General features: G+C 34.4%; 2 protein-coding genes across 3 annotated transcripts in view; one reads left to right on the forward strand and one right to left on the reverse strand.

Moving 5' to 3' along the window:
- The window catches only part of LOC106153587 (G protein-coupled receptor dmsr-1), a 65,644-nt gene extending 51,009 nt beyond the window's left edge, over positions 1-14,635 (reverse strand). Inside the window, exons 1-2 of the mRNA XM_087015798.1 lie at positions 14,507-14,635; positions 4,695-4,861 (exon numbers count right to left, since the gene is read on the reverse strand). The gene's annotated coding sequence lies outside the window, so the exon portion shown is untranslated. The remainder of the gene's footprint in view (positions 1-4,694; positions 4,862-14,506) is intronic.
- Positions 1-25,663, forward strand: part of LOC106167632 (epsilon-sarcoglycan-like) — a 97,933-nt gene that overhangs the window by 69,955 nt on the left and 2,315 nt on the right. The window contains exons 8-11 of one of the 2 annotated variants that reach the window (XM_087015811.1): positions 21,399-21,602; positions 22,681-22,700; positions 23,392-23,565; positions 24,463-24,543. In XM_087015811.1, coding sequence (XP_086871937.1) covers positions 21,399-21,602; positions 22,681-22,700; positions 23,392-23,565; positions 24,463-24,543 — 479 coding nt within the window. Of the gene's footprint in view, positions 1-21,398; positions 21,603-22,673; positions 22,701-23,391; positions 23,566-24,462; positions 24,544-25,663 lie in introns of both variants that reach the window. The other variant, XM_087015806.1, reaches the window with a different exon arrangement.

Raw genomic sequence — 25,663 nt, forward strand, 5'->3', positions numbered from 1 at the left:
TGAAGTTTTAGCTCAAACAGATCTACCTTTTGGGGTACATCACAAACAGACATGTGACCAGGCAGGACAGACAGCAGACTTAGGTACGTACTTTTATCCAGTGCCTGTTCGTCATTAATTGCTGCCATCAGGCAATGTTTTTATCATTCTTGTCCCGGTAGGGTAACGGCAAAAATGTCACAAGGACGGGCTGTCACTTCCAATTTTATGGGCCATGTAATTATTAACTATTGCTCTTATTTGTGATTGATTCCTGTCAACCATAAGTAACAAGAAAGAAAAAAATGACATTTTGACAGACATTGGTGACTCAGTTTTTGGTGCACACCTGTTCTCTTTATAATGTCTTTGTTTAAATTTAGCTTAAGATTTTTAAGGGGACTAAAATATTATTTCTAGACACAATTTTCTTATACTTGCATACCATCTTTCTATCAAGTTCCACACTCAGATACAATGCATTGATATGTTTTTATGAAAACCAACTTTTTTCTTCACTTGACTTAATCTCTTAATCTGACAAATAGAATCACGGGGATCATTTAAATAGGAACTGAACACATGCATTTTGAAGATTTTTTTGTTTATGACTTTTGTGCATGTATTAAAAAGAAATTAACAGTACTTAAGCCAAATCTTTAATTTTTTTACTTTTTACTTTTAATTACTGTTTCAGTAGGTATAAATATCTTAATCAGCTTGTTTATAAACTATTTATAAATTTTATATGTTGTAAAGTCTACTGAACATTTTATGGATTTTAGACTCAAAATAAATACATTACTATTATTATTATCATTGTTAAGAGTTACAAAGCTTTCCTTGTCTAATTTTTAGTTATGTACAGTGGTCTTTAGAAATTATCAAAGGACATAATATTCCTTCAGGATAAAAGTATTGGATATCAGCAAAAACATGGAAAATTTTTTAAGTCTTAAAAGACAATTTACCCTATGTATGGTCCCTTTAAATTAAAAATGAAAATACTTACCTGAAATCTATTTGCTGTACATGTATATATTGGACTTTTCCAACCTCCAGCTTGATGGAGCAAGTCCACCTTTTCAACTATAATATGTAGATTGCTATTTTAAACCTTCTTTTGAATTTTAATTTTCTTACTCCTCAGTTCATCTCTTGAGTGGATGTACTACATGCTTCTGTATATCAGATCACTGTTGTGAAAGACAACTAACATTATGACTGTCATAGTAGATCTATTGCCTCACTGAAACCTGCACACCCAACTTAAATAGAAGACTTTCAGCTAAAGTGAAACCTCAGATGATGGTAATTTTCACAATCTGCTGCTTTAAAACAAATGGGTAATGAAAACAGTCTGATGACCTTGCAGCCAATTAAGATCAGTGGCATTTGCTGTTAGCCTTAATACGGAAGCTGATTGAAATGATGTAATGATTTTTTGCACCATTGCTTGTGATAGTTGGTGATTTGGTTTTGTTATATGATATATGTTTGTTTTAGCATTATTAGTCATGAAATTCAAGCAAATTGGATTGTCTTTCATATTTCCAAAAAATAGAACTTTATTGGGATGAGAGAAAAAGAGGATATCAGTAATTCAGAAAGCACTTTGTGTAAAAACAAATTAGGGCTTGAATAGATTAAACATTGGCATAGGTGAAGTGTTTGAAATTTTGTGAGAAATTTCAGTAAATTAGGGGTCTGGGTAGCTTTAAGCAGGGGCAATTAGTTTCAAAGAACACTCCCATTTTTGGACAAGCTTTTTACTTGGTCAAGATGTAAAATTGAGCTAATACAAGAACAACAACAGGTTCAAAAGTTGAAAACTTTTACATTTGAAATTAGCCAAATGTGTTTCATTGTTTAATTTGTGGAATCAAAGGACTCGTTTTAAAAGGGGAATAAACTTAATTGTTAAGTTAGGTGGTGATAGTTCTGAAAAAGCTACAAAAGCCTCATTCTCTCATGTGATTCCTCATCCAATATCCTCTAATGCCCATTGGCATTAAAACAGGGAATAGAAAAAAACATTTATCTGTCACGTTTTGCAACACTTTGTATAAACATTTTCTGCAATTGTAAAAATAAAAGTTCAGCAACGATGATTAGCTTTAATCTGACATTTGGAAAGGCAAAATTAGCTTATAAATAAAGTTCATGCCCTTAGTGGCAAATGTCCATTTGGGATCTTATCTCATGCTGCCCAATTGAAGATGTTTTTGTTAGAGATATTTGTGTATGTAATAAATTTAGGTGTAACCTTTAACGGAGTTGATTGCTTTAAGTATTACTTGGCAGATGTCTGTGATTTGGAGCATACAAGTAGTACATCAGGATGAACTAATAAATAAACATCATATGTTTGTTATGTCTAACTTAAATGGTTTTAGTGGGAAGTTTTTATTGACAAAATAATGGAAGTTCTGGAATCAGTCTTTTTAGTTATTTCAATATGATTTAATGTGTCACATTTAAAATTAAAGATTAGATATGTAGTAAAAAATATTGAATAAGATAAATGTGCAAGGAAATTATTTCATAGCAAAAAAAAAAAAAACAAAAAAAAAACATCACAATGAACATCTTCCCTGGTAGCTAGACAAATTCAAATTTTAATCTGGAAATGTGTTTGGGTGGAAATTTCGCTGGGGACTTTGGACTTAGTGCATCCATAGGAGGGAGTACAGGTAGTTAGCCAATTCTGAGAAACTTTTTCCATACTGAACAAATATGTTTCTGAATAACTTCTTCATCATGCATTTGTGGATGGCTGCTAGTGGTAAACTTACTGTAATAAGTGAACTGTTTTTATCACTACCAATGAAGGAGGTTGTTTTCATTGATGTTGGTCTGCCTGTTTGTTTACTAGGTGGATAAGACATCTCAAGAAGTTCTCTACAAATTTTGATGAAAATTGCAGGATAAAACCACCATTTAAGTTGAACTTCGGCAGAGGTCTGTCCTCACTAGAAGCATTCTGTTTATTTAAAAACACCTGTAAAACTTTTGGGCTTGTGTGACACTTGGTGTGAAGTCGGTTAAATTTATTTCCAACGTATGTTCAGGTTATCAAATAATGATAATAACTAGCAAACAAACATGGGGGGATGTGTTCAGATTCACGTTGCAGCTTGTTTTGATTATACCTTGTTAGAACTAATAGCTCAGCAAGGAAGTAGCATTTTTCTCGACTTACTTTGAATAAATTTATGTATCACAGCATTAAGTACTAGCATGCTGTGAGGTATTTGAGGTACTAGTTAAGAGATACATTTTGTGTCAAACCTTTGGCTTTCTGATTATACAGAATTTAGTGCAGTTCAACCCTGGCAGCATTCATAAGCTACAGGTGTATACAGATTCAGCTTATGGTACCTTATGAATAGCTATAACAAATTACAATTTTGGGAAAGGAAAGTGTACAATATTTTATTTGATAGCCAATTTGTCACCCTTTGGTATACTTATTCTGATTTCCCTGGTATAGACAGATTGAAATACTGAGTGACTGGGAATAAAGCACCACTCAAAACTTTTTCTGATATTTAAACATGACTGTCCTGGTTTACTGGACAGTTTCCATGCTCAACACCACTGCTGAACTTCATTACATAGATTATCAGCACTGGAAGGTGTATATTATGAACATGTTACAATGTTAGACAACACATCCTGTGTGAGCACTGGTTTTAACCCCTGTGCCAAGTTGAGCCGCCACCGGAGATGTAGCTTTGAACAGTAAAGATTAGGTTAAGATCTGGGTGGCCATTCAGGTTCACTAGATATTGGTTATAATGCTTTCTTGTACAATGGGCATTGACTTAATTTTATCTTGATAATGGTAGAGGATGATAATACCTCAGAATTATGAATTAAGTCAAGAAAATGGGTTTTTCCTAGAGTGATACAAGGGGATTCAAGGAAAATTGCATAAGAGACGGTTTCATTAAGAGTAAAATCAACAGCCCAATCCCACCATGATAAGAATTAATTTCATGGATTTTTATTTGTATTGGGTGTATGATATTGGATGGAGACATTGCCTGTTTCTGTCTATGCTTTGTTAAAGGCGTCGGCAACATCCAGACAACTTCATTCCATCCAGAAGACAAGATGGCTAGGACATATTGCACCCATTTTGTGGATTTAACACTTAATTGAACCATGCAATAATTGTGTTTGCAAAAGTGAACAGCATTTTTGATTCAATCTCAGGCATGCAATTATTGTCTACTTCTCTTCCTACTATGGTTACAGTGCCATATGCTCAGTTCATCAGTTTTATGAATGATCGCATGATGGATGTATGATGATGGCCAATGATAATTGCCTACTTGGTAAATTATCGGCCATACTTATTGTGTGTCAATTTTGGTTTCCAACTGGTTCTCTATTGTCAATGTCATGGTAGTCTTCACATGTTTAGGTCCATAATTTGTTCAAGTCTAATTATCATGTACCTTGGATAGAATCCAAACTGTAGCATTTCTTTTTGGTCTCACCTCTCTGCCTGTCCCTTGGCATAACAACATTTACAGTTGCTCTGGATCTTTGAATGCAAAATACTCCCAAGCTGTATTTTGGAAACAACAACATGAGCATGTTTGGGAAATTCACGAAGCAAATTTTTATAAAAATTTCTATGAAAATGCACAAAAATCAGTTATACAGAATATTTAAAATGTAGCCATAGGGCTTGCGCTACTTACTCTAAGTCTTGAAATTCATAGCAGATCTTGCATGGCCATGCAGCTGAGTTTGATCTTGTTTCCTCGCCTTGCTTTCTCTATCTCAGATTTTTATTGAAAGCAGATTACTTGATAGAACATCATTTGACTACTGGTTATTTATTCCATGCCTGGAAAATGTAGAGTACCTGAAAAAGATTGGGCATGTCATAACTTATCTCTACCCAGGTAGCAGATAAAAGTATGCAATGCAAAAATTATGCCATAAAGATCTCATGGTATCAGCCTCCACACATTACGTGCCAAGCTTTACCATGCACACCATCCAGTTTACCTGGCCGAAATTTTATTCGGCCATTTTCTGGTTGGTTTGCGCTTACTGGTTAGTATACACAATATATTGTTGATGTTTTGATTCTGAATATTCAGTTGCTGTGGGATATTTTATGTTATTAATAAAAAGAAACAAATTTTGGAGTTAAACTAGGATTTCAACCTGCCTGATATTGTAGAACTACCTATTACAGCATAAGCATTAGTAACTAATGCAGTCAGTACGGAGTTGTGTGGTTTGGAGAAGCTGTGTGTGTGGTGTATGGGGGCTGTTAGCTTGACAGTGGGTAGTTTGACATTGTTTTCTGGTTATATCGTGGGCTGTTGTTTCTTGTTGATGTTTCCCAATTATCTGCGTCATAAGTGTTTTGGAAGCCTGTAGTCAGTAAATTATAATGGGATGTTCTTTTTCTGATAAAAGTAGACCTTTTTACTGCAAAAGCTAGGTGTGGTAATTGAATCTGTGTTTAATTTTAGGTCCTGTTTTTTTTTTTTAGTTATTATTTACGTTCCCTATTCAGATTATTTTATGTAAATTGTTGTCATATTAGTAAGCTGAATCCTAAAAGTGGTAAAAAAGCACAATATATAGTTATTGTATGTTTGTTTATTCCTTGGAACATACAAATTTATTACCACTCTCTCCCATCATAAGTATATCCCAGCATGATAAGTGATTTATGGATTGAAAAGGACTTTAAGGGCATAAATGGGTATACACATGATGCTTTCAATGCCAATCAATATGTTAACCCTTCACTTAACCTGTAAATATCCTTTGAACACCTGTATTTATGGATGTATTATCCCAACCTATAGATGTCTGCAACATTTATCATAATGCCAACCAGTCTAAATTGTCTATGAAATATACATGTATATTTAACCATCAGTGTGGCAATTTGCAATCTGTTTATGTATTTTTGATAAGAGTACAGTGGAATAAACATAATGTCATCAAGATACAGAAAAGATATCTTATAATTTTGATGAATTCCAACATGAATTACTTCTGCCAGAAAAAAAATATTGAAAATAATTTTTTTACCGAGTGTACATGTTATTACTTTCCTCACAATTAGAAGATGATCTTTGCACAAAGTGTTGAGTCAGTGACCAGGAAAGCAAGAATATGCTGGTGATTCTTCAGAAATAAATATTAGAAGAAAATATGGATGTTAAAATGTCAAGCATTTAGTGTGCTGATAGCATAGTTTCCTCAAGGGTATTTTATCAAGATGCCAGCTTATTGCCTCTTTCACATTTTCAGTACAGAGAATATCACAGTCGTGTGGAAATGAATTGTGCTTTTTAGCCATGGCTGTTTTTCTTATCAGCAGAAAGTACTGTACTCTAGTCCTTTCCTGCACTGATTGAAAGGGAATCATCTTAATTACCCTAGTGATGCTGCAACTTTGCCATCATTGACTAAAACACAAGCAGCCATGAAGGTTGGGATCAAGGGGCAATATTCTGCAATCATAGCTAATAGGGAATCAATAAGATAACCTCCAAGCTGTGCTCGCGATAAATACCATATCCCAAATAGAAATCACAGCGCAGTGGTGCTGCATCTAACCAGATCAACCCTATCAGCTCAAGGATGATGGTCGTAATGTCAGCTCATTCTGGTAAGCAGTCGTATGATTATACACGCTGCGCTGACGGATGCCTCTATCGATCAACAGAGAAGGTGAAATGAGGGTTTTTCAGGATTCATTTCTCATAAGAATTCCTAGAGGGAGTTCAGAGAAATTAAGAGAGATCAGAGTGTCAACTGGAATTGATAATGGGTCGTGATTGCTAGGTTTTTGGTTGGTTAAAGAGCCAGACCAGGCTATCTGACATATGCTTAAGCTTGTTTGTGGAATTTTGGATTTAGATTGAAAGTATGCTTATCTGTACATCAGTTGAGCAATAATTTTGTTCTTTGTATCATTTCATTGTTATAAGTCTATCAGCTCATTGTTTCCTTTGGTCTCAGCCAATTTACTTAACTTTATAAATCCTATCTGCTTACGCAGGCCAAAGGATAAATACATTGCTAACTTACAGAAAAAGGGGAGGAGGTATTGGCACAAATAAACTTAATGAAACAAAGTTGACTTACTGCTGTATGTCAATTTCACCTTATTCATTCAATACACCACTTCTTAACACCCATTCCACATTACTTTCAAATTTTGTTTTTCTTTTATAAAATGTGCTGTTTACATTAGCAATTTTTGCCAGCTCTTGCCATGATAAGCTTCTGGGCATATTATTTTTGAAAAGTTTAGATAGAGCAAGTTTAGGGCATTTTATTGTTATCAAATACAAAATAGTCCTTACCTTACAAAAAGTGCCTTTAGATATAGTAAGAGAGACAGAATATGCTGTTTCAGAAAAACTGGCAGTTTAACATTATTTTTTATCTGGTGGATATGGCACAGATCTAAAGATTCATTATGATGTTCATTAAATGCATATTATGCATGTTATACCTTAATATAGCAAAAAATGAATTTCCTGGAAATTCCAGCAATTTTTCTTTTATCAACTTAATAAAAGCCACTGAGAAAATTGATCTATTTAATTGTTTTTTGGTTAAAAATTCCTGAGTGAAATTCACAGTGCAGATTCTTCAAAGACTGAAAACTTCAAACTCAAATATTGGTTTATAGATTGTAATTTTCTCCATTTTCGGATAGGGTGTATACCTTGATGATACAGGGGAAATTGCTGAAATTTCCTGGAAAAATAATTTTTGGATATATGATATCTGATGCTCCTTGTATACCTTTAATTTCTTATCAGACATCTATGGTCTAGGTCAAAAGGTTTGTTTTGATATCTCTTAATGGGGCTGATAGGGCACACATTTTGATGGTTGATGCTTATCTTTTCATTGGAAAATGAAGTAGTTAAAGAGATTTCTGTGAATTGTTTGGCAGAATCACTTTCCAGTGAACTCTGCATCACACTGCATGTACTCAGCTTTTGGACATAGTATTTGATGGATGCTTATATGGATATAGACATATGTGAAATGAATATATAAGAATATATATAAAAACATATAAAAACAGTATATGCCAAATATAATTTTGTTTATTGTAGTATCAGTGTATGAACAACTGTAAGCTGTAACAAAAAAAAGTACTTCAGTGATCCCATTATCTGCCAGTTAATTGTTTCTTAGAAAAAAGATAAAATTAAACAAGGTATTTCACCTTAATGTCTTTGTAATTGCAAAAGCGTGCAACATCAAGTTGTCTTCAACTTCAAGATAAACTTTACCAGGTAAAGGAGTTTTGTTTTGATTGTTTCCTAAGAAAATGATTAGTGATGACAGTATTTTAAGCAATCTTTTCTAAATATACTTTGATGCATCGGCATTAACATGGCTAAATGTTAGGCCAGCTGAAAGGGCACCGCAGGATGATTGTCTTTCAGTGGAAAGCATGACATTATATGTGTTCCCTGGTCTCTGTGATAAACTTTTTTCAGTTTACTTAATTTTGTAGATAATTGATAATGATTCCACCAGTATAACTGGTTTTGATATGCAGTCACTTATGTTGAGCTGTGTATGATTATAGCTTCATGTACTTCTAGCCATATTTGATTTTGAAGTCAATGGGTGTAATTCTTCATATTTTTATTTATTTATTTATTTATTTATTTATTTATTTATTTATTTATTTATTTATTTATTTATATCATGAACAAACCTTCCTGAACCCATTTGTCTCCAAAAAGTGGTTTTTCATCCTTAAAATCAATGTATTTACAGTTTCATGAGGGTTAACAAATGTTAATTTATATATTCATTAGAGACTAGATACTCAGTAGTATGAACTTTTTTAGAATTTGATTTTACTTGAAGACTGCTGAAAGGGCCAATGACAATAAAATAGGATTTTGGTACATTTTTTTCCTTAAATAGGTACTATTTTAATATTTTTCTATCTGTTGCACAAATGTGAATTGAATATTAGTCTTAGTACATTTGGACGTCATCTAGAAACCTAGCAAATAGCAATCATATGCTGAATGTGGTACTGGCAATTCTACTTTAATGATGAACTTAGAGGACAGTTCAACTCTCTTTGGGACACGTGTCTTAAAGTATTTTTCAGTATCAGCAATGACTTTGTTATCCTTGATCTGAGGCTCTTTATCAAGGTGATTGGGCATGAGCTGCCCACTCCTGTCCACAACACTAAACCTAATACTCCCTATGCACTCAATCAGGAAGGAAGTTTTCCAGATGTTTTCCTTAATGTAGGATTATAAGGAATTGATTGGCTTGCTCACACCTTTTGTTCTGTGTTATTAGAATGTGTGTGGCATGTGTGTGCATGTGTATATGTATTTAAAAATGCACCGATGTCTTTTTTTTTTTAATTCAGGAAACCTTGGAATTGTCATTTTCATAAGAGGTCATCATTAGTTAGACAGTATTTCATTGTGGCAACTGAGGCATATGATCATACCATTAACCTCCAAGAGGGACTTAAAAACTAATTTACTTCTGTGTGAATAAAAGCTCATAACCACCATAGAGACAAAAAAAGCCTAAGGTCTTGTATGTCATGAAGGGTTTTTCAACACAGAAAAATCCAAACTTCTATTGATTTTGAAACAAATGGACCGTTAGGTGTCAACCTGTATATTGATTGTACTCTGCAGCAAAAAAGACATACTGGAGATGTAGTTTACAGTGATTGCTGTATTGAGAACAATGATTAATGGTCCAGTTGCCCTTTATTTCTACTATCATTTGTGTCTCTGAAGGATAGTAGAGGAGAGTGCCCTTGTTCTAAAGTGCTCATGTGCTTCAAACAGTGGATATGCCTGCTATGTGTGGACATACACACATTTATGTGCATGGATATGCACAATGTTGCATGCATGCACATGTATACACTGTCTGAATTGAACTGGTTAAATAACCCATCTCATGATATCAGATTTATTTCATTGCCATGAGTTTCAGCATCTATCAGAAAATCTGAACAGGCATGTTGTTGCCAGTGATCAGTGACAGAAAGTGTATACTATAGAAAGGGCAGTCATCATCAGGTTGTATTCTGAAACCCGGGGCCTATTTAATTCATTGAATGACATTTCTTGATTTGATTGAAAAAATTGTTGTCACACAAGCAGCAGTATATTGCATCTGGAGACTGGCAGAGATATTCCCCAAGTTGACTGACTAGACAAAAAGGGTTTTAGATACACGGTGGGAGTTCCACAAAGAGATCATCACGTTACGCTTTCACTTCTATTGTACAGTCCCCTGATACTCTTACTGTTTATTTTGTTTCTTGAATAGCAAAAGTTAAAACATAAGGTTTATGTAACTGATATGATTAAAGCATTCAAACAGAGTAAGATATTGTTTGCTATTAGTGGTTGCTTGAAGTTGCAGTAATGCTTCACAGTAAATTTGTCAGAATAATAATTATAACCCATAACAACTATGGCATATTGACCACTCTCGCTCTCTCTCTTTATATTGTGCATGTACCAAAAACATAATAAAACCTTCATGAAATCTTAGTCCAAAGAGAGCCTGTAGACTAGTTTGTTTTTCAATTAACCTAGGATATAAGACCCTGATCTGCTTCAAATTTTCATGTTCTTATTTGCTGATCACATCCTAATGCATTGGAGCAAGCCCCCTCCTCCCCCTCTCTCTTTCTCTCTCTTTCTCCTGGCAGAATTCCTAGTTCCAAGAAGTTGTAGTTGCTAGTTCATACCCATGGGTTTCACCTAAATATCCATATGATTCCAACAATAATTATGATAAAAGTGGACACTATAAGTGATATACTGAAATAGATACAAGGTTTGACAGCTTATTGCTAATTTGTATGAGTTAGGATAAAGTAGGATTTGGGAGAAATACGGTTATTCATCTTTTAATATAGTAATACAGAATAGAATATGAAATGGTTATATAACAACTGCATAGCAAAATCTGGAGTTGAAAATAAAATATAAATGCTAATTTTACATATGGCGTACAGCTTAGTGATTTTACTTTATTTGTCCTGGGGCTTCAAAGGTAAGGAGTCTGAATTATTCCTATACATACATGTAGGCAACAAACTACAAATAAGTACAACCACATCTTACATTAAAAAGACATTCAAATCCAATATCAAACCTTGCTCAACATTCTATGCATATATAACTTCTTTTTATTCATAAAAAATCCATTTGTATTTGTAGACATATTATCTTTGCCAAATGGTTTTATGCATATCAAACAAGGCATTTTCTACATAAAACATGATCATTTTACCATAGAAACCTTTTCCTGAAATGGTAATTATTACATCAGATACATTTGCAAGGTTGATAAGGGGCTGCTTTTGCTTTTAAGTAAAACACAAAAAAAATGACACAAGAGAAAACATACTGTTTCAGAATTATTGACTTTTTTAATAATTAAAAGTGTGTTACTCCCTGAACATTGAGTGGAATAACTGTTTCAGCAGTTTTTCTTTGGAATACCAGAACCATATATAAGACAGAAATTTGATACCAGTAAGTTTCAGTTGACTGGTATTGATGATTTCCTTGTCAAATTTAAATTGTGTGCTTTTAGATCTACTGTGGACTGGTTCTAATGCTATATTTTAACTCTATTATGTGACACAATATATTTTATGAATACATGTCTCAATTATAGTTTATTGTAACTGTTATTCCCTTCTTGCCTTGTCTCCATGTTGGGTTTATTTAAAAAAAAACAATTATCAATTATAAGATTTGTACTTTTAGAACCATCCAAAATGATGGAATATTATTAGTTCATGTGTACCTGTTCAGCAGAGGATGTTCTTTAACAACAGCAAGATAAAACTTGCCATGTTGGCTCAGAACTCTTGTCTAGCTAATGATGAGTAATCTTCAACTTGCTTTTAAAACTGCCTTTTCTTCAAATCTACTGATTCAGTATTTTGAGAGATTATTGAAGTGCAATTAATCTTAACAAGTATGTTGAAAATCTCTATGAAATTTGCGTAGGATATGTTAGTACAAGGAAGCACATTTCATTTATGATGCTAATCACTTCTTCATTGATATCAGCACTTACATTAAATTGTCAAAGTATAGCCAAGTCTTATTTTATCTCACCATTATTGATTATGAAAGCTTTAATTCATGAATATTTGCAAAAAAAAAATCTGCTTCACTTACTGCTGCTACCTGTGTTACAGACACTGAGAAATTTTCTCTGATCTAAAATAATGTAGTACATTTGCCATAAATATTTTCTATAATTGGAGCTTGAGAATTTTGAAGAGGCAAAAAGGCTTGCTTACCTTTGAAACTCCAGCTCCCCACTAGCTTATTGCTTCTACACAAATTGGAATAAGTTGGGGTTTTTTCAACCTCAGAGTCCAACAACTATTTTGACAACAAGGCATTGATTAAAAAACTCTCATAGAAATAAGTGAACATTTCCTTTTATCAATCAAAAAAGTGTGCATATTCCTCATTTCAAGACGTGCATCTGTTCTCAAGAAGCTGTGTTTGATAAATGTCAGATTCTCCTCTGGGATCGCAAACCTGAGCTCAGTGCTGTAGAATTCTGTTCATCATAAAAAGAATAAAGACAGCGATAGACTACTGGTACTTACTTGTTCTGCCTCTTCAGGTGTACTGGTAGACAACCTTTTCATTACCACATCAATACCTCAACCATTCCTACGGCTGTTTCCCAATAAAGTGAAAATAACTAACTGAATTCTTACCACAATATATGTTTGTTCTTACCACAATATATGTTTGTTCATGACCTTTGTATTTTCATTTAGAATTCAATTCAGTGGTCGTTTCCCTAACACAATTACCATATCTCTCACGTGGGCTACTAATAAGCGGTATCATTTCAGCCAATAACCACGCTGCTAGTGAGAGTAACTTCTAGTATGTGGATTAAGGGTAGAAAACATCATTCTGTTGACAAACTGGTGGTAGGATGGCTTACATCAGTACTAGAAAAATACCCAAGAGGGTTTTGTTTTCTAATTAGTAAGTTACGGAGACATTGATGACCAAGCGGCAGTGATTGGATATTAGAATGCAGGCAGCCCTGCTGCCAGATAGTTCACTGTCTTATTCCTTGGGGCTTCTTCTACTTACTCAGCTCTGTTTCAATTGAATCCATGGAATTCAAAAGATTGCTATTACATTTGCCTTTATCTCCCTCTGTTGATCAATTTTTTTGCTCCCTTTTTGACCATAATTGGGCAGTTGGGGTCATTTAATGTCACAATGAGGCCTTTGGTGTATGGATAATGACCTATTGTTGACCAAAGTAGTAGGTATACTTAGAGGAATTTTGATCATGCATGAGATTGAAATTCTTCATTCTCATAATTGCAAAACAAATCAGCCATAGTAATAATGGCTTCCATCATCTTTTTGCTTGAAGGGATGATGTGCAAATGATGAATATCGCAAGTGCAAAACTGATGGAAGTATTCAGAATATGAAGAAACGGCTTGTCCGCCTTATTTAACTGCTGCATGAAAAAGGATAATGGGCAATATGTATTTTGGTGTCTGTTGAATATAAGAGATGTGGAGGTACCTGCTGGTGAATGGCCAACTTAATACCCACAAGTGACTGTACTAATACCCACTGTGACTGATCTAATACCCACCAGTGACTGGCTAGCCTAATACCCATCAGTATCTGGATAAACACTTCTCAGTACCTTGGGATAGCACCCGCTGGTGCCTGACAAAGTACCAAAAAGAATTAGATTGAATACCTTCAGTGTATGTTGCATTTTTGTCTGGAAAACACTTGGAACATTTTGCAAAACACCTACTTCACCTGGCATTGCTGTTTGACATCATTCATAATTGTTGGCTAATTTGGAGGCTGTTGCAAATGATGGCACATCCATTAAAAATGATAAAACAACTCAGTATATTCATGCTTAGTATATTCATGCTTTACCATTTTACACTTATTTTAAAATATCTAGCTGCCAATTGACATTTAAAAGGGATGCCTGCATGTGTTTTTGAAATACTTAATATATATATATTTTATTCTTTAAAAGAGCGATCTGATAATAAAACACCTCTTGTATCTCTTTGTAAATCTATATCATATTTCAACTATTGACTGAAGTTTTTATTTATTTATTCATTTATTTATTTATAAATTGGGTATCCACGGCACCTTAGGAATATTCATGCCTATTTCAGGAAAAACAGTTACTACTGGTATAAAATTTTGTAGACTAAAAACATACCACATTTAATAGTACTCTTACCATTCATTCAGATCACTATTTTGATTGCCTTGTCGATAAGTTAAATTGAAATCATAAAGTTTTATTTGGGTTTGGCATAGAGTAAAGCAGTCTTAATTGGCCAAGCATCAATCAACCCATTTATTGTGTTTGCCATTAATGTCTTTAATGAAATCTTATAACCACTCTGGGTGAAGGAGTTATGAAACGTATTATATGAAATTCTTACCAGAAAAGGTTGACTTTCTGTATCTTTCATTTTGAATTCTCGGCTCCATGCAGTGATGACTTTGATGACTCCAATAATCAGGTCAGAAGAACCACTTTTGCTGTGGCTTCTGGCATTCCTGTATCATATGAAAATGAGAAGAAACAAAGGTGTAGAATACAATCTTAATGACTTTCAGTATAGAAGTTGATCCTTTCAAGCAGTTTCCTATTGAAATATATCATATCCAGTTCAGTAATGCCCTTGTTGACATGTAGGCAACACTGCTCTTTATTAATTTTTTATTATATCTTGCTATAGGGTGCTAATTAAATGGTCAGCCATATGGTATAGTTGTACAACCAGGTTGTAATGTAAAATATTGCCATGTAACTTAACGTACACATGTACCTGATGAAAAAACAGAGGTACCTGTTATCCACCAGTACCTGTTTTAACCTACTGGTGTGTTTTTAAAAAATGCTTCAGTGTTTTGGTCGGGTTCTACTAAGAGTCATGTGCAATTTCTTCCGGTATCTGCCATCTTGATTGATGGAGTGGTCAATTGCACATATCATTAGGAGCATTAGGAGCAATCAGGCCTCAACCCTGCCAGCCAGAAAGCCAGGCACAAAAATGGCATCAAAGACTTCTAAGAATGATGACTTTTACTTTGATTTAAGCAAATTGCAGCTGAAAGTACTGAGAGAAAATGAGTTACTTTCCCCCTTATTTTTTCAGACTTTGCGTGGGTTGTGTTTTCAATCGTTCTTAATGGTGTTTTATTGACTTAATGTCAATGACCATTGCATGGACATATGGAGAAATGGTGTAAACATCCATTTTCTGACATGATGGAAACACCAAATCAACATGATGGATATGCAACAGTCAATAGATGTACTAGTATTGTGTTAGGATTATTCACAGTTTCAGTATTATTAAATGGAAGATGATTTTTTTTCTCCAAACTGCAGTATTATGGCACGGTAACTGGCATTTTCTGTGTTTGTACATTACCAAATTACAATACCAATACAGCAATGGTTTTTGCTGAGTAAATATTTGCTAAAAAAAATGATGGAGAGTCAGTTGTACCAGTGTTTTTGGCATGTTTTATAATGAGTATCTCCAAGTAACAGAGGAACATATTGACCAAGTAAACCAGCCTTAATGTCAGAATGATGAAATAAGATCATGGAAAAAATCAGGTGCCCTTTTGACTTGTTTTAAATGGGAGATAGACAGGTTGCATGAAACTTATATCAAAATGCAAACTATGACACATAACTACCAGAACAGTGAAAGCAATGACAGTAAATTTTTATGGTACATCTACTGTAATAAACCATTACTTTTAATTATCAATATATATTACAAACATTAAAAATTATAAATTCAATGCTTTTTTCTGGAACAACAAAAAGAAGGGGGCAGATTTTTATTATTCTTTTATATTATTTTATTTTTTTAATTTTTTAAGCTTCAATGAAATTTTTGTGCCAAGGAGATTCTCCAGAGGATGCAGTTAATTAGGCAAAGCAGGTGTAAATGAGCTGCTGCAGTGGATATTTGGGAATTTTTTGTCATTTCTATTTTGAATGTGTTATTTGATACAAAAATAAAAATTCTTAGCAAATATAGAATGAGTAAAGCCATACTTCATTGGTAGTTTGTAAGATAAGTATATCCACATAACCTGAGGATAATTCTCAATTCAGTTTGCCTGCATTATTTGTTGTGAATTTTGATCATATTTAGATAATTCAACTTGATACCAATTTTAGTTGTATAGTAAAAAATAAAAAAATGCTTCTCACTCTTAGAGGAAAATACAATGAAACCTATTCAGCTAAGGTTTATTCTGACAGAAGGCAATAATTATGAAGAAGAAGAAGAATGTCATGTAGTGTTTTTCATGGTTACAGTATACACATGGCTGCTTTTTCTTTTTGATTTGCAAGGACAGGCTGTGATTAACTATTGCATTCATTTATATTAAGATAAAAGCACACACTCTAATTCTAATGAACAAAACAAGGCAGATAACTGTCTGGTGTGCTTTGATGATTTAATTAGATTAAGAATATGATGGTGATTGTGACGTGTTTCTAATTGGGATGATACGTTTTCATCAAAATTGACAGCATAAATATAATTATTGTTCATTGATGTAATAACTTAGCAATCCAGTTTTCAAAACAGATTTATAGCTGTTTAATTGTTCATAACAGTGGTTAGGTAAGTAGATTTACATTTCACATAAGAAGTAACATAAATATGTTTTATGGACCAGTTTTCTTTGCATAATAAATTATTTATCTAAAATGATCTAAGTATTTTGTTCCTAAGTAAAGAACAGTACCTGATACATGAATTATATGTATATATACCAGAAAGCACTAGCTCTGCATTGCTACAGTATTTACATACCCACAATTGATGAGAAGAAAAGGTCATATGCAAACTTATGTTTAAGAAAAAAGTTTTATGTCGCTATTGAGTTCATCAGATATTTTTTTTGTCTTGTTATTCAGAAGAACCTAAGGTTTAAAACCTCTATCTCTCTCTCTCTCTCTCTCTCTCTCTCTCTTTGTAGAAAACAGAATTATAATTTGTGCACATTAGTACTCTAAATGAGGTTTGAAATTTTGTTATATTTTTCTTTACTTTGACCATCACTAGCTTATCTTTTCCATCTAGCTAATAGAATTGGTAAAATAGGACCATATTTGGAAGAGTAATTCCTTTTGTGAACACCACAAATTTGATCTAAAACATGTTGTTGAAATATATGTTTAAAGACAAGTTGTTTGACTGGGCACTTTCTTGGACATATTGCTATTGATTATCAATTATTAGTTGTTTGAAAAGAAAACCTCCAGGGTGCCTACTGCTCTGATGTACTAAATCACAAAAAGACAAACATCCTATAGTGTAATAAGCTCTGGGTGGTACAAGTAAATGAAGAAAAAAGCTAAAACAAGTTCAGTCATAAACCTTCCTGCAGTTAGAAACAACTCTTCCTTTCACCACTCTCACCCTCGCTCTCTCTCTCTCTCTCTCTCTCTCTCTCTCTCTCTCTCTCTCTCTCATTCTGCCCAAACAGCAGTTGCTTTCAGCTTTTCCTGCCAGAGGTAGATAAAAATGATGAGATTAACAACTCCTTGGAGGAAACATCAACTATCTAAATTCAATTGTTTTTTAGATTTCCCATTAAGATCCAAAACCATTATGATACTTTTGAGGTGGCCGGAATCTCTCTCTCTGTAGAGCCCGTTGGTCTGGGTCAATCTGGAGAGTAAGCTGTCAAACCAGGGGGTCAGGTGGAGGTTACGGCACCATCATTTCAAATAGATTTCTCATTAAATTCCAGTTTTTCTGTTCTGTTACTTCATGCTAATAGCTTTAGGGCCAAGGTCATGTGATAAGAGCGCACTTGGGGTCCCACAAGTCGAACAACATTCAGATTACACTCTGTATTGCTGCAGAGCTTGAGGGATGATGACTAAAAGTACTGGAGAGTTTAGTTTCTGGTGCTTGTATACGTAGGTGTGTATTACTCTGTGGGGCCATTCAGAATAGGGGACTAACTAGTCCGAGGATCAAATATGGCCGACCCAAGGGGTATCTATTCAGTCCCTATTAGCGGATTAGACAGCAAGCTTTGTAGTAGGTCACCATATTTGACCCTCGGACTAGTAAGTCCCTGATTCTGAATGGGTCCTATGTCCAAAAAAAACTTTGAACCTCTGAAAGGCAGTTTGGATATGTTCAAGAGATAATGTGGCATTTATGGTGAATCTTTGTGCATTTTGTTCCTGTTGGGTCCAAAAGAATCACATGAGCTTACATACAGTTACATGAGGTAATTACATTACAAAACATGCCAAATTGAGAGAATGAGGTTGGTGCAAGAGCACCATCACCATGAATAAATTGAGGTCCTGCTGTATTATAAGTGATAGCTTGACTGAAGAACTGTTAAGCTATTGGGTTAACTGCATGCCCATAATCTGAATCTTAATTTTGTATTCTCCTTGGTGACCATGTCTCATCTATCAAGGGTCTCTCTCTAACCGAGATATAATGCTTTACTTGGGCCTAATTTTCAACTGAGGATTATTGGGGTGAAGAATACTTCTAGTTAAGTAAGAAAGAAAGAAGTTCAGTAAAACAAATGATACAGTAATTACCTAAAATTTTCAAATGCCTCACTTTCAGATATCTTACATGGTCAAGGTCCATCATTTTATGAGTTGAAGATGCTCACAAAAATGTACTTTGTGATACTAAAAAATCTAGCTTATGTTTTGAAACTTTTGAATCAACATTTTAAAGTATACTGCTTACTAACAAACCATTTTTTGAGGAGGAGAGGGCATATTATATAATCCTTGTTGAATTTTTTTGTGTGATTACCATAGAGCTAGCAGTAAGGAATGGAACCTCACAAGCAGGAACATTTTGTATTCTCGTCACCTTTTAGATAAATGCAAGTCTAAAATATGTGTCTTAGCAACTGTTTTCCTCTATTTGTAATATGCATGAAGAAACAGTGAAAATCAAATGAAAATGAAATTAAAATGGCAAATTTGTGTTAACAATTCTTCCCAAACAAGATCAGGCCTTATAAAGGGATTAGGCATTTGCAAACCCCAACCTCAGATTTGTGAGCCCGAATGCCCAAATTAACGAAAGGACTCAAGGACAAATTAAGAACTTGAACATAAAAATACTAGCCACAACCACAATGCTTGGAACCATGTGTGAGGCCTGAAGATTGAGAATAGGCAAATTTACTCTTTAATATGTACTGAGGGGGTATACGTAGGAATTAGAAACAATATATGGGTGTCTGTTTTTCTAAATATGCTATTTTACAAAAAATAATAATCATATTTGACTTGTTTTGATGCAGAAAATGGAAATAGATTGTTTCTATACTTATTTCTCTCTACTTCCTGTTTACTTTTTCTATAAATAAACTGCTGATTGAAAAATATATCAATTCTCAGCTGCCACTGCCATAAATGTAATGAGTGGGTTGATATTGCCATGAGAGCCAGCTATAATTGTGCCAAGGAACATTTGAGTTTGTTACAGACTGCAGATTGGTTTCAAGGATAAGCAAGTTGAAAATTTGGACATTTTTATTGATATATTTGAAACATATTGAATAGAAAAATAGTCCACCTGGAGGTATTAGTACCTGACATGTACCTTAGGACTGTGATCAAGTTATATCAAATGTGATGGAAAAAAAAAGAAATTATGAAACTTAAAGTTAAACTATTTTAAGATCTAAAAAATGTCAAAAGTAGCTTAAAAGCAATGTCTGCAATAATATTTTTTATCCTCATTCTTCAGTTATTACCCAAACCCTTCAGCCATATTAATGCCTGTTGACATAGTCTATGTTTTGTAATCATCCATATTCAAAGTTTTATTTGTATAGAACCCCCTCACGTTTGTACATTTGAAGTACTTGCATCATTTTGTAATTTTGTTATCTACAGGAGGATGATAAATCCAGTGGCACATTAGTGTTAATACCAAGCTGAACACTTCCAAATGACTACATATATCTTCCTTGTGGTGAAAAGTAGCATGCTATTATGTGTAATGAGACTTTGGTTGATTCTGATGCTAAACTTGGTTCCAAAAGCTGTTCATTAACCATCTCCACGCTGTGCTAGTGAAAGTGCAATATTTCATCCAAGTTATCTTGTTGACAGAAGGCCTGTAGTTTAAAGGGGGGTTCTGAAAAAGTGGACCCTTTACCATAAAACATCTGTACAGGTATTGTTTGAGATAATGGCAATGAACCAGGTCAAATTTTGATTCATAACTTGCTTTTTCCCAGGCCAAAATGGTACCTTCAAATACCTCTCCCCCTCTCCCATAGCCCTGGACAGGGACATATCTTCCCAGGCCTGGGCAATGGTACCAATATAGAATATTCTGCCAAACTTGCATTCACATATTGAAATGACCCCAGAATCAATTACAAGGGTCAGTATACATCAAAAAACAGAGATAAATCTCAATAGATCAATATTTCTCTTATTTCTCCTATATATATACGTCTATCTACCTTAAAACCAGTACGTGTGTCCAAATGCCACTGCCAATGATTTCAGACTTGAGGATCAAAGGACATCTTGGTAGCATGCATGTTCTATGCACTTCCAGTTGTGAAAGAGGATCTGATCATGCATCTATCACTTCTTGATAATATCCAATATCTGAAGTTTAGGGGATAAAAGTCCAAATGACTTATTTTATGGAAGTCCATCAACCACTATTATTGCACCTATCAATATGTTTCTTAAGTTTGATGATTTAATTGAACTAGTGCCACTTAATCCATTTTGTTCCCTTGAGAATGGTCCTGCACTAAGCTGCTACAAGTGCCCAGGCAACAAGTACTGTTCGCAGTTGGCAGCATACAAACTAGCCAGACCAATTAATTATCCTATCCCCTATTGACCCATACAGGTCTTCAGTCAGAACACTGGTTAGATATGCTGGCAAGCAAATTTATTCTCTTGAGCTAATTTCTTCAAGTGGTGTGATCATTTCATTGCAATTGCCTGGACTCCTACCATTGGTTGGTTTAATTTGTCGAGTCTGTGCGACCATCTCCATAAAATTTTGTATTAACGTGATCTGATTTATGTGGTTTATAAAAGAGGTTTGGCCAACACCATGTTATTTTGCTGATTGGACACTTCCATACAAAATTTTGTCAGGATCAACCTTGGTATTTCTTTGAAGATTTTTTTTTAGTGAAAGCTAGCAGTAGTTTTACCAAGTTGGTTGTATACTACTGACTGATTACAATATTTATCCTAAAAATCTTTTATCAATGCATTTTTTTGTTTATTCACAGTTGTTCTTTTAACTTCAGGACCCCTTGCTGTACAGAACGGAAACCCCAAACATCCCAGTTGTTCATCCTGATGGGAATTTCCAAATCCTCACAGAATCTCCTGCTCCCAGACAAGATTTGACAGTCCCTTTCATTCTGATCATAGTACTGCCATGTGTGATTGGCATCCTGCTGTGCCTGGTGCTGAGTTATATCATGTTTGGAAGAAGACAGGGAGTGCAAGTATCCACCAGCCAACCCCACCCCCTCCCCTCAGCTTGCACCTCAATTAAAAACATAGAAACAAAGCAAAGAAACATAATATGGAGGTTTTGCAAATGTTGAAAAATTAAGCAATGGTATTGCAAACTATGTTATCGCTTAATGCCCAGCCCCGCTTTTGCATTGTTTTATACCTTTTAGATCAAATATCAAATATGAATTTTGTTCATGTGAATTTAACACACCTTTGGAACTTATTTTACTGTTTTGGGGTAATGAAGATATTTTTTGTTTTTTCAATTGCCTTCATGAAGCTCATTTTTTCACCAATGTCAACACTTACCATCCATCTTCAGAAATGACACATTTATGACTTCTAATGATTTCGTGCTGTATTATGTGTGTGAAAATGCTCTACAAAGTAGGTTTTTTGTACTTTTGTTGTTTGCGAAACCTCCCCAGCTGTTATCAGAAGGGTGATAATTCCTCTATTTCTCAGCATGAAAGATGTCATCAACATTACATGAAAGAGTGATCATAGGTCATATTCCATTAAAAGCTTTTGCAAATTTTAGTTAATAGTATCAGTTTTAATCCTGTCACCTTGACAATTAGTTTCCATGGACAACAATGAGAGCAGTTGGTATAACCATGATTTAGGTACATGCTTAGATTCCTTACATGTATTTGCTTACAGTACTATGGGCTAGCCAAAAACATGGAATCCAAAGATAATACAAACATTTTTAATGGATGTTAAATACGTAGGCCACAAAATTTGAGAGAACAGTTTTCATATTGTGTGACCAGACCGCCCTTGCATGAACACGTTCAACTTCCTCACACCTACAATTGAACACGATATTAAGAAATCGGATTAATCATGCACAAAGGTAATGGTTAACTTTGACATTCCGAGCCGTCCATGCAGACGGCAGACATTTCCTGGAAACTACTAATTAGTATACATTCACACCACCAGTCCACTTTGATGTCAGTGTTGGCTAATTTATAAAGAGCGTCATCATCTTCTCATCTTGTTAAGACCGACAGGGTATAACACACAAATAACACGATTTCATTTATTTTCAGCAGGAAGAGAAATGCAGGGACAACAGAGTAAGTGATCTCTGCAGGATATTAGTTGTCATCACAGAGGCAGACTAGTGCCTATATTTACATTCGAAATGACAAGTGGGGCATAAAACTGTGGATGTTGAGGAATTCAGCTGCCACGATTTATCTGATGGGGACATTTATAGATATAAATATTGAGGCTATTTTTTCAAATAATAACTTCAGGAATGATGAATTGTTTCAGTGTAGAGGAATACCTTGTATGCCATATTAGGTCTATTTAGACATGACTAATTCCATAGAACCAAGTTTTTTTAATAATTCTTAAACCTACCAGCAAATGGCCAAACAATTTGCTGTTGGTTTAATGGTCAGAGACTGCCCTTTTCACAACAGTTAAGAGTTGAAAGGACAGAGGGGAGTTGGGCAAAGACATTCTGAATTTTTTTTCTTAAGCATTGGACCATGATACATGGTTCAAACTTTGACTTAATCTTATCTTGTATCAGTCCACACACCAGGAGGTATCAAGGGAGTAGAGTGTACATATAGCAGTTATTAACCAGATTATCCCCACATATTCTTTGTGATATACACTCTGATCGACTGTCTGATGATTATTTAAATGTAAAATTTAACAAAAAGTTATTTCTGAACAACCACCAAGTAAAAGCCAGATATCTCAATCATAATCTTCTGCAGCAATTTCAGTGATTATTGTCTTCATTTCTAGTCATCAACTTCAGCAGTTTGTGTCCATTAAGAAGGCCACCAGCAACCTGCGCCAGATGTCACACAAGAGGCAGGAGTCCATGCCGGGCACTCCGGTGTCTTCGTCACATTTCCGTCCACAGGGACAGTCCACTCCTGTGGGTAACACGCCTGGATATACTCCGCCATCACTCAGGTAAACTGCAAAAACTTCGCACCACTTGTTTTTCTTTTCTGGTGGAGGTGCGAGTGTTTTGAATGAATGAATTATTTTTAAGACTTGAGATCACATTAAATGCGCAGACCTCTTCAACGGAAAAGGGCAATGAAAGTCCTTTTGAAAAATGTTATGATTTTCAAACTCATGACAGTTGAAATTGTAAATTCAACTTTCCCTTTGAAATAGCTGTCTATCCTGTAAATTTCATCAAAGTTTGTGAAGAACTATTTGAGATCTCCACAGACAATCCAACCAAATCCAATGAAAATATGACCTCCTTTATTAGCAGAGGTAAAAAAAGAACTTTTTCATGATTTATTTTAAATGTTTATATACTCACCTGTATGATTTTTCACTATAGTAGCTGTATAGATTATTTACTTATGTGCATAACATAACCATAACAACATCTGCAATTGACTGGTTTTCATTTGATTGATTTTTCCTTTGAATAAATTGCTGTATAGAGACAGTTTTGTAATGCACAAGATAATGTCGGCATTTTGTTTTGGTTCACGGCATTCAGTGAGGTTATGATTAAGATTAATGTTTATTTCATATGTAAATACCCGGCCAAGATTATACAGACTAGCAACAGTCCGGAAAGGCGAGATCATCTTATGATGATTTATTTTTAAAGCTCTTATGATTTATTTAACAACAGCATTGTGGCATCATCATTAAGCACTTTGTCATGCATTTGAAGTCAGACACCAATATGATTTATCAATATACACTTATCCTATTTGGTAATCCATTAGTATCTTTCAGCCACAACATTCTGTTGTAAATTCTGAGGAAGATAAAATAATAATAATAAATTGTCAATGCAGTTATAATTAACTGTAAAATGTGGTTTACGGGTTCTTGCAGGTCAGGACACGAAGGCTCTACTGTGGCGCCCCCGCCTTACAGATTACCTCCTGTCTACCCTCCCCATGATGCTTCACTCAGGTAAGACATGTAATACGTCATACTCTATGATATTTCTCCTTTGCTGATGTAAGAAACATGTTGTAATAGAGTGTTTCACGTAGGTAAGGTTAAGGATAAGAGCTTGATGCCTTGCTCATGGTCACAATACATTAAGTGCCTTGATGCCCAGAACATCACTAAAGCGAGATATTTAAAAAACTCATAATTGAAGTCTGATGTTTCACGCATGATGTGATGTTCAGCTCTGATGAGTTATGAATAAGCAAAAAGTAGATGATGTTACACTTGGCTGAGGTGGGAGTGATAGATTGGCTTTTCAATGCAGTTAGATGATTAGATAATAGCAAATAAGGCAATATGTGTCATGTGTAACTTAAAGGTCACTTGTGTAATATTTTATATTGCTCACTGCTATATAAGGTGTTTTACATATCTGAAAAAAAATATACTTCTTTATGTAATGGTAAAAAAGAGGATTTGTTCAACATGCAATTGCCCCGTTGAACAGTTTGCTTCTTGGAGGATTTGTGGCAGAGGGGCGTCATAGTTTAGTGGTCAGTTTTCCAATGAATACAATTATTCCAGGTTATTTTGGATGATTCCAGTGCAGGTTATTATAAAAGCTGGCTGGTGATTATTAGTGTTCTACAATTGTTATTTGTAGTCGTTGGCAATTTACTAGAGCCCAGGGGACATTCTTTTGTATTATGATTTCTTAAGGAAATAGGTTATTGACATTTGGTGAATTCAATAAGCAATCCAAATTTTTGCAATTGTGTACATTTTTTGTCCCTTTGGAATAATTTACGTACTAAACTATTTTTGTAAACATATCTGAATGTTAACAGAGAGATTCTATTTTGAGATGTGTCCTATGTCCTTATCAAAGATTTTTTACCCCATTATCATCTGTTTTTTAACTTACCATTGTCATAGTAAATTTACATTGACAATGATAAGACATTTAGAGGGTGGGGATGAGGTCTGGGTTGCTGAGAGTCGTGTACTTGTAACCTCATTGTTGTTGATTGATGTTTGTGACATTGGAATTCATCCATATTTCATGTATATATCCAAAAATGATCCATTTGATGCATTTTTTGCTTTTGGCATTTAGATAGTTCATTTATTTGTCACT

The sequence above is a fragment of the Lingula anatina genome, chromosome 1 (genome assembly GCF_051362555.1).
Source record: "Lingula anatina isolate TDL-2025a chromosome 1, LinAna3.0, whole genome shotgun sequence".
Lineage (NCBI taxonomy): Eukaryota > Metazoa > Brachiopoda > Lingulata > Lingulida > Lingulidae > Lingula > Lingula anatina.